General features: G+C 40.1%; 2 protein-coding genes across 2 annotated transcripts; both read right to left on the reverse strand.

Annotated features, from left to right (window-relative positions):
• Positions 1-1996: 1996 nt before the first annotated feature.
• On the reverse strand, positions 1997-2526 carry LOC100049435 (Her12). The gene is made up of 2 exons (NM_001104809.1): positions 2458-2526; positions 1997-2365 (listed from the first exon to the last, which is right to left on the reverse strand). The coding sequence occupies exons 1-2, from the start codon at positions 2524-2526 to the stop codon at positions 1997-1999; spliced, it is 438 nt and encodes a 145-aa protein (NP_001098279.1).
• Positions 2527-9631: 7105 nt separating this feature from the next.
• LOC100049439 (Her4) lies at positions 9632-10243 on the reverse strand. Its single transcript, NM_001104813.1, has 2 exons — positions 10187-10243; positions 9632-10075 (listed from the first exon to the last, which is right to left on the reverse strand). The coding sequence occupies exons 1-2, from the start codon at positions 10241-10243 to the stop codon at positions 9632-9634; spliced, it is 501 nt and encodes a 166-aa protein (NP_001098283.1).
• Positions 10244-10776: the final 533 nt, after the last annotated feature.

Raw genomic sequence — 10776 nt, forward strand, 5'->3', positions numbered from 1 at the left:
CACGAGGCTGGAGCTCCCAGTCTGATTTAAGCTCTCTTTCCAAAACCATTTCTGTTAAACTACTGTCTTTACTCATTAAGAAATTTTAAACAGCAGAATTCCATTTCAGTAAAATAATTAAACATTTAAATTAAACACCAATTTCTGAGTGAAATATTTTGAAGCGGTTACAATCCAAAAGAATGAAATATATATTTTTTTATTATTCTGAGTAAAACTGCATATTCTCAAGTCATAAACAGAACTTGAGCTCTAAAATCCTCCTTTTATTCAACCTTTAAATGTTTTTACCAAAAACGTATAAAAACGGAAGAATATCGAGGAATGTTAGCTCTGTGCACTAAAGACTTTCAACAGAAATCTGTTTTTGAACAATTTAGTTTAGTTAAAATGTTGTAATACTGTTAATACGCAGAAATTGTTGATCATTTCAGAATAATAATTGCTCAAAAAAGTCTTATTTCAAATAGAATTTTATAGCTAAATAGTAAGAGAACTGTTTGGATCAATTGTACATCACTTTATTTGCCATAACTTCAGAAATGTGGTGGTTTCCTACCAGCAAACAGGTATTTCCTTCTTTCATTTGGTTTTCCTGGACAGCAACAGTGCATAAAAGCTTGTTTAATTTTTTCATCATTGAACACTGTGAGCTGCACGTTCCCCCGAACGAGTGGGAAGTGAGATAAGTAGAAGCTGTTAACAAAATGTGGACAGCTCATTACTCTCAGCCTGACATATTAAATGGGGTCGGTTTTATCTCTTCTGGTCATCTGGAGTCTGCTTCACCTTTGATTATATTGTTGTGCCTTTTAGTCTAAAGTGGATCTACAGGGACACATGGGATCAGGGGGCCGAGTCCCCAACTCTATCATGTGAGCCATCGCACAGATAATTTCCCTGTCCCTTTATTTTAGATTAAAAAATGGAAAATTAGAGGAAAACTGCATAGATGTTCCAACTAATTAGAATAAATAAACAAAATCAATGAAGACATGTGTCCTTCCTCCTTTTCCTGCTCTCACTCAACCTGGGTTTGGTCTTCTGCTGGTCCTCCAGCAAAAACCTGGATCTCCATCAAGCTTAGAAAAGAAACTTCATGAAGGTCAGCAGTGGAGGCTCTGCATGGAGAAGCCTTCAGGTTCTAAAGGGGGCCATTCAGTCTTCCTGTGTAAAGATGTTCTCCAGTTTGCTGTTCCTTCATTGTATAATTTATCAAATAAGTTTCACATTTAATTTTTACATTTATTAAAATGAAGCCATGTGATGAATAAAAGCAGAATTGTCCCTCTAAAATTTGTAACCCTGCGGAAATAGTTGTGTTTGTGAAACTTTAAAGCCAGCAAAGTTTGAGATCTCTTGCTTTTTATCATTGTAAATGTTTATTTACCATACTTTGAAACATAATCTGTGTTTTTACCTTATATTAAACAAACAGTCCACAACAAAACTACAAATACTTCCAACTTCTCACTTAAATGTTTTCATTCATTTTGGAAAATGACAAAAAGATGCACTTCTTAACGGAATCATAAAACAATCACTCAGATCTGATACTTTTTGTATCAAACAACCCAAAATCAAGATGATTTAACAAACCAGATGCTTTTATTGATTGTGTATCTTTATTTTTGTCATATAAACACAAGAAATATTTCAGAACCAAAACAGGAAAGAAAACCATTGGCATAAAATCTTCATACATAAAATCAATCCTCTTTCAGGATTTGGTCAAAACACAAGAGAAATATTCTCAACAGAGGCTGTCAGACAGGCACAGTTTGGCATACATACTGTCACATCAAGAAGCCCAACTATAAACTCCACTGGAGTAAACAATCAACAAAATAAACAAAACTTTAATTTGTTAATTTGCTTCAGACACAAATGAAAAAGCATCATAGTCAAAGTAGGACACTGTTTAGAATTTGATATTTGTCCATCAATGTGATGAGACAGAAAGAAACCCACAGGTGGGTGGAAGCTGGAAAACACACTACCAAGGCCTCCACACAGACCCTCTGCTGCTGTCCTGCAGTATGGAGCACAAAGAGGAGGAGCTGTGGTCTTTTTGAGCCTGATGGAGTGTCTGTTCCTGCCGCTGGAGACCCTGCAGAGGAGCAACGGCCGCAGAAGAGAAGGCGTCCTTCCAGCAGAGAGAGCTTCCTTGGCTGTAGTCTCTGTGGTGTTGTCCTGTCTGTAGCTGATGCCTCAGGAAGCTCACCGTCATCTCCAAGATGTCAGCTTTCTCCAGCTTGGAGTTTGGCTCCTGCTTGTGAAACTCCTTCTCCAGGATGACTTTGAGCTGCTCGATGCAGCTGTTGATGCGATCCCTTCGCATTTTCTCCACTAAAGGTTTTCTCAACTGCAAAAGAAATCGCAGATATGTCAGTTAAAGATTCAATCACTTGTGATTTAAACGTAAAAAAATTTTTTTTTTAAATTCCTGCTACTCACTTTAATGTGATCCTTTTCAGACATCCTCATATGGTGGAGAGAAGAGTAGCCTGTTGGGCATGGAGCCATTTTTGTGAGCAGATCCTTCGTCCCGCAGCTCTTTGAGCTCTGATGTCCCTGGAGGAGTTGCTCCTCGTTTTATACGGTGTGATTAACATAACAAAGCCATGTGGCTCAGGCAGGGCCGGGTTTCCCACACTCAGACCAGTGGGACTCCCAGCGCAACAATGGAAGGCATGTCAATAACCTACAGAGAATGTATCAGTGTCTGACACATTTCCCAAGATAAGAAACAGATAATTAAAACTTTAGCCAGCAATCATCTGAGCTCTTATCAGTGACTCACAGTCAGAAGCTGATTTCTTTACATAAATAACTCAGAGAGGTGATGGATAAAAGAGATCATTATACCATTTGAAATTAAATACATTTATATTTGCAATAAATGAGCACTAATTGTGGCGTTGAAGAAAGGTTTTCTTCATGAAGCAGCACATTTTTCAAAATTAAATATTTGCTTTTACTATATTAAATTCTTTTGGTTCCAGCTTTTAAAACTTGAATAGAGAGAGTAAATCAGCTATGTTTCTGGGCATTCAAATTCTCAAAAAAATAAAAAAATCAACTGATTTTCCATTAGTTGATTTTTTTACCACTCCATTCCTCTGCTCGTAATGATATCCATAAAGATTTCCCAGAGGGATTGAAAGGAAGGAATATATGATTCAACAGGGTTATCTGTCGGAGACACACCGCTGCAGCTTCATTGTGTCCATCCCTGCAGACGTGACACACACATCCTCTGTTAAAGATGACGATTACATATCACAAGAACTAGATGCACATCAATACAGGAAAAAGGTCCTCTAACCATTTAAAGTCATGCAATAACTAGAATAAGCTATAAATGCAACCAAAAGTTAAAAGAACACATTTTCTTCTCTGTCTAAATACTCAAACAGATAAAATGTCAAAACAGCTGTAAAAATCAAGTATGGATTCATAGGCTTTAAGGGGGGAAGTTAAGGGAGTCAAACGCACCTGATGAATTTATCACCTGGACGTGTGACCACCTCTATAAAAGCAGAGATTCTTGCTGTTTGCTTGTCTGAATAAACACCAACAATGATTTAAGGAGAGAAATTATGAGACGACTTGTCAAACTGGGAAGGTTTGTAGAACCAAACCAAATACAAACAAGTTTCCTTTTTCTATGTGTAACCTACAGGTAAGACTTTTTTTAATGAAGCCTTTGTGAAAATGTTTTTTTTTTTTTTTTTTTTTTTTTTTAACTTGTCCTGTCCAACAGCTAGGCAAACAGATGAGAGCTGAGGGCCTCTTGTGTTGGACATATTTTATTCTAACAAGAGGGGTTATTCATCTTCAGACAAACCAAAGGTATGTCTGAATAAACCCCTTTTGTAATTGAGGCCAAACTTTATTAATTTCAATCATGTTTGAAAATCTTTGGTGTTGGACCGGACGGAAAAGGAAAGAGGGGAACAAGAGAGAGGGACGTTAGAGAGAGGGGGGGGTAGGAGGGTGATAATAGGAGGGGAAGGGGGGTAAGACCATGAAGCAGCATAGAGCAGGCAGGTTTACTGGTTGTTTATCGTTACGGTACGGTTCAAATGTAGTACAAAAAGGGCGGGGCCTGTTCACACACACTCAAATATTATCAACACACCTGCTAGCCGCAGAAATGTCCACATGTCAACATGCACACAAAACAGATAGTGTTCACGAACGCATACTTATGCCTTTAAACCAACTAGTGTGAAATCTTTCATTCATTCAATCATGCAAACTATTAGTGCAAAGGTGAGCTAACACCTGTGCTCAGGTGAGTGTTTATGTTCTTCTAAAATGGATGGTGGAATGTGAAAAGAAGGAGGAGGAGCGCCCAGCCACCCCCACACCCATACCCCCGCCGCAGCAGCAGCGGCAGCCGGAATTCCCCCAGCGCCACACGGGAACAGGCAGGGAACAACCGCCCCCCGGGCGACCAAGACCGCCACCCAGGCCAGGGCCAGCAGGACCGCCGCGAGGCCCCCAGAGCCAGAGAGCAGGGAGGCGCAGAGGGAAAGAGAGCGCCGCCCCAGCCCAGCCAGGAAAGCAGCCCCCCGCCGCGCCGGAAGAGCCCAACGCAGGGCCCCACCGGAGAGGGACGCCCACAGCCCCAGACGAGCACCCCACCACCACCCAGGAGTTCCGGGCATCCCCCCGCCCCGACCCCAGGTACGAGCCAGGACCCCCCAAGGGAGACCCGCTCCGCACTCCAGGCAGCCACCCACCCGGCCCACGGTTGGTCCAGGTAGGAGCAAGGCAGGGGCCTTTGTGAAAATGTTTGCTTAAACCAAAAACATTTAGCAGCTGTGAGGCACAGAGGTGGAAATGTGATGGTTCCGACATCTTAGGTGGACAGCAATCAGGGGCAATCATGAGGTTCTCAGCAGAGTAAACCTGGTCTGGATTCTAGAGAAATTTGGACATGAGTTTAGGAAAATACTGACACAACAGAGGCAACATTCACTAAAGTTGCCAAAAAAAAACAAGACATGGTAAAAACCCAAGTAAACGTCTGTGCAGGAGCCACAAGAAATAAATAGAACAAGAAAAAGACAGATCATAAAATCAAAAAGAAAACTTGAGTCTTGAAGTAAAGAGTTCTTTAGCAGTGACTGAGAAAATTGAAGCATGATGTTTTCATATTTTCTGCCATGCATTTTAAACAGACTATGTCAGCCTTAGATTATATTTGGAAGAAACATTTATTTATTTAGCCCCTGTGGATTGAGATTTCAAAATGATAGCAGGTTGAAGCCACACCGTCTCCATTACCAGCGACGTTGCCGTGGAGTGTGGAGTATGACCATTTCTCCAGCTTCCCACCAGCACCCAGAATCTGGGTAAGTGAGTTACAAAAGCTGTGCTGCTGCTCCTCGCTCCATAGGGAATGTTAATTGATTTTGTGTTTCTGAGCAAACAGAAACTCTGTGTTCCGGTCTGTCTGGAAAAAAATCACACACCCCCAGCATATTCAGTTCACTGCACTGAGCGCATTGTGTGCGATTGGTCTGTGCTGACTATTTTACAGCCACTGTTTTAAAATGAGTGTTTCAGTTGTATTATTGGAAAAACTGCCAATCAAAAGTTAAAGAGGGGCCAACTCACTTTCTAAAGCACTTTTCCTCCTTTTAAAACATTTTTATTTTGAAAAATGTTCAGAAAGCTTAAAGAAACCTTTAACATAAGTGTGCCATAACCTAATATGTGTTAAATAGACAGAGGTGGAAAGTCGGGAGTCACATTTACTCAGTTACATCAAATTAAGAAACTTTTTGTTTAAAAAGTCCCCATTGGAGTCGTTTTTTACTTTTTCCTTATCAAAAACATGATAAACCATTACTTTTAATCAGTAACATTTTGTTGTAACAGTCTAACTGCTTTTTATTTTATTTTTTTTTTACATTTTTTATACTGCTTTTCGTTTTATTTGAAACACTGACATCATTTTTACAGATATACACATTCAATTGAGTGCAATGACATAAGCAAAGCAACTTTGATTGTACACTGCAAAAAACAACACAAAATCCCTCCAAGAATTTTTGTCTAATATCTAGTTTGAATATCTCATTGCTCTTAATGAGGCAAAACTAACTTACCAGTAGCTTTTTAATAAGATGATGACTTAAATCAATGAATCTTGAGAAATTTGAAAACAATTAAGCAAAATCGGCATGTTTTCTTTACTTTACAAAATATTTTTAGACGTTTTATTTGTGATGGTGAGTGGTGTCGTTTCAAAATATAGACTTGCTGGATTTAAAAGAACTAGAAACTCTTAAAACTGACATGTCAATTCATAGGACAATGTTATTATAAAATGTGTACCGGTAATTTTGCTTTACTTTTAGACTAACATGGTTGAGAAATAAGAAAATTGGATGAAAACAGGTAAATTTAGGGGATAAATTGTAAAAATAGACCAACATTAAAGATACAAAACTTTTCCTTGAGCAATACATGCCTATTTTAAGACCTAATAGTTTCAATTACCAGAATAATATCTAAATTTGAGTGTTTATAGCTAATTTCAACATTTAATTTAGACTTCAACTTATTTATAATCTTACTGAGACAAATTCTGCTAGTTCCACTGCCAGATTTTTTTTTCTTTAAAAAAGAAAAAAACATCTCATATTCTATGGTTTTTGCTTGTTTTGAAAAAGGACAACAATTCCAGTATACAAACGCAGAACACATCAACAAGCCTGCAACAGAACATGAAGAGGTGTTGAATATCTTAGTCATTTTTTGTAATCTTGTGATGTTTGCCAAGCAGCAATGATGTGTGTGCGCGTGTGTGTGTGCGTGTGTGTGAGTGAGTGGTCAAGACAAACCTTTATTAGTGCATTTCGGTTGAGTGAATTTACAACATTAAACTGGCAAGAAGTAAATGAATAATGGAAATTTCCTTTTTATAAAAGTGCAATCAAAATGTTATAATTTAGTATCTGCAAATAATGAGTCCAAACTGTTACTCAGTACTCCACTACTCTTTTAAACAATCATTAGGATGAGGGTGCTTTTACTTGAGTACCATCTTTGGGTCTGGAAATTAGCTTCAAAAACAAAATAAGAAATTCCCTTTTAAATGAAAAAATTCTGTTAAAACATACATTTTATGACCTCTGGACATCTCGGTGTAATATCTGGTGCATAAATATCAAAATGCCTCACACATACTTGAACGGAATCCTTTAGAAAATGAAAAGTATTTAACCCCTTAATCCCCCTTTGTCATTTCTGTGAATGGGAGTCTTGTGTTTACTGTAACAGCTGACATGAGAGGATCTGTGTGTCCAGAAACATTCATGCTTGGCTGTAATATCTGGCCCTTCATCCCTGACATGTTTGCGTGAATTTGTGCCTCCCCCTAAAAGTTAGTGTGCACTACACGGCTGCTGGGGGTCTTTGTCTACAAGTGTGTGGGAAGACAAGTTCCCCTCCCTGAGAGTTCTGAATTCCTGCCATAAAGTCTCAGCCGCCGCACAGACCCGCGGCGGCGCAGAGCTGCTTCCCGTCAGCCATCTCTCTGTGAGTGTGGTATCTCTCGTTTCCCACACTCTGCGCCTATTCACTGGTCCAGGGCTGGGGACAATAGAAGTGTGTCTTGTTACACATCACATTAGCCATGGTGTTTGATCTCCTGCTGAAGGGGAGGAGGGCAGCTTTAGCCAGACCATCTGGCCTGGCAAACTAGACCCTGAGAAAGTCCCGGGCACGCCACATTCTTTACAACTTCTGCACACAAAAATAGTTGTGAAAGACTTAAAGAGCACTTCAGATAGAATACAAGCACAAGGCATCATACCACGGGGACCACAACAGAAGATGTGAGACATGCGGCCGGCAGGGATATCCCTCTACCCGGCTTTTAAAACACCTGTTCACCAGCACGGTCCGAGCAGATGAGAAGTTAATGAGCCCTGTGGGAAAAGGTGACTCTGGGAAAATACAGAATATAGAGAACACACTCTCCATCAGTTTCTATCAATCACTCTAGATATTTTACAGTATACATTCATTTTGAACTGATGGGTTAAAACCGAGGAATTTCTGCTTAAACTTTGTTATTTTTTCACAATCTCTTCCATTTTTATCAAACATTTTTATTTTAGCATGACTTCAATTCAGACTATAAATGAACATTACGACAACCCAGGTCCCTTTATGAGGTCACCAACGGTTAAATTTAGTTTAGAGCAAAAACACATCCAACTCTGATAGCCTATAGGCACTCGATCTAACCCCACCATGCCCTACAACATTGATCTTTTGTTTTTAAAGGAAGATTACTCTATTTTTGATTATTTAATCTTAAAAAAATATTTGGTTTAATTTTATAAAAGTTAACATTTGGCTCAATTGTTTGCATTGAGTTGTTTGCCTATACATCAAAGCAGTGCAGTCACAGCCCTAAATATGACCAAAGCTACAAGAAATGTCAATACAAATAGCACTGATCAGCATTTCGACACCTTTCCAAACGTCCCAAAACAGAACATCTTACACTTCTAGTTGATTTTTGCCTGTGATTTAAACAAGGAGGTTTGGACGGTAGTTGAGAAAGCTGCTGTCAATTATTTTAAATTTCAGCCATGTTTTTCCACTCTTAAGCTCTTTAAATTTGAATTTCTTTTGAAAAAATTCAAGTTCATAGTTGAAATTGAACATGTTAAAACTTTGATAAATTAATGAAGAAGTACATCTCAAGGTGGATCACACAATTCTGATACTGACCTGGCAGACTAGTATTAGTTTATCTGTCAGCAGAGCTCATTATATGACTGAAGGACATATTTTATTATAAAGATTTGTTTCATGTTTTTTTAATTATCAAAAAGCTGGAGTTTGAATGTAAGTAATGAAAAATATGATCTGAAGTAAAGATATGACAAGAACAACTGAGTGCGTTCAAAGAAACTCATTATGGTTTATTTGTTCTTTGCTTTTTTCCCATATTTTTCAAAGGCAAACTTCACAGAGAAGCATAACAACACAACATTGTAGAAGAGACTGCTGCCTTCACAAAATACCCTTATCAAAGGTATTGACTATCAGATGAACATCATCAATAAAGACAGATACTGTCAGGAATGTCAGTTTCACCCCTTCACCTTTAAGCCCAATTATGGTTACAAATAGTCATCAAAAATAGAGAATAATCCAAATTGGATTTACAGTAGAGAAGGATCCACAGGATCCACTTATGGCTTTTTTTGATTAATCAGCAACAAGCTGAAAACGTAATGTCAGGATACTCAGTATCACATTAAAACATTGAGTCAAACTGTGTCTCAGACACTGCAGTACTTTAGCATGTTTACAAAACACATAAAAAATTATGGGAATGTTTCCTCATGTGTCACATGAATACAATTGCAGAGTAAATACTCTAAATAATAGACAACATCTGTACACACAGTGTACAAATTATCTAATAACCTGAATTTTTCAGTACCAACCCCCCAACAAACAGCAGCACATTGTGCCAAATAAGCCTTAACAACACTGAAAAATGCTGAAGAACATTCCTCCCAAACACTAGAGGAAGCAGCAATTCTTCTCTCCGTGACGTTTACAGTTCTTTCTCTGGGTCACAGTACTACCAGGGCCTCCACAGACCACTGCTGGCCTGACTCCCACCCTTGGTTGAGCTGAGCTGATGCAGAGGAGAGCCTGGAGGAGATGGAGAGCAGAGGGTGAGAGGGGTCCTGCTGGACCCCTGCAGACTCTGGAAGTGGCTGAGCAGCATCCTGTGGGCCTGGGTTTGAGCCTCGCTGTGGGTCAGAAAGCTGACGGCCTCCTGGATGCAGTGGGAGTAGCCATCGCCGGCAGTCATGAGCCCAGAGGCCAGTCTGTTCTGCTGTTGCTGTTTCTGCTGCTGCCAGTTTTTCAGGTATGTCACGGCCATCTCCAGGATGTCGGCCTTTTCTTGCTTGGAGTCAGGCTGCTGCCTCAGAAACTCTGGACTCAGGAGGGACTTGAGCTGCTCGATGCTGGTGTTGATGCGGTCCCTACGCAATTTCTCCACCATTGGCTTTCTCAGCTAAAAAGAAGATTAAAAGAAATCAGTTAGGAATGCTCAAACACAATTTTTTAAAAAGCTTCTGTCAAACACAAAAATAAAAGCATGTGGCTTTAAAGAGATGGGATTTACCTTATGAGCAGGAGTCAGGTGGCCCTTGCTTTCCTGACGAAAAACAGTGGGTGCCATTGCTGAAGAGTCAGAGCGTTTCTGCTCGGATTGAAGAGTCAGTTGAATCTGAGCTGTGTGCCTGCCTCTGCCCTGTATTTATACTCACAAATCTCCATATGAATGTGTGAGTCTGCGGATTGTTGGAGTTTCTCACAGTCCTGGAGCCAATGGGAGGGCTGGGAAGGGCTTTGCTGAATGCGAGGCTGCCACATGCTCAATGAAGTGTTTATAGCCATTGGGACAATGAGTGTGTCTCTTGGGAGCAGGTGGAGGAATAGATCATGAGAGAAAGAGCGCGGGGTGGAGAGGGAGGGGAAGGTTGGGGGGGTGGGGTGGCTGTAGCTGGGAGACTGACCCAATGCTTGTGCTAATATGGGAAAGTGGTGACCCCGGAGGGAAGCACGCCGCAGTCTAATGTCATCGCCACCACCATGTAATCCAAAACAAAGTGCCTCCGCCACCAGGCACACGTGGGAGCTAACGGAGGGCCAAGCACTCAAGAAGACCCACATGCAGCTACTTCCACCTGTTTGAAATGAGCGGCTTCCCTC

Source organism: Oryzias latipes, chromosome 7 (genome assembly GCF_002234675.1).
Source record: "Oryzias latipes chromosome 7, ASM223467v1".
NCBI classification, from domain to species: Eukaryota; Metazoa; Chordata; class Actinopteri; order Beloniformes; family Adrianichthyidae; genus Oryzias; species Oryzias latipes.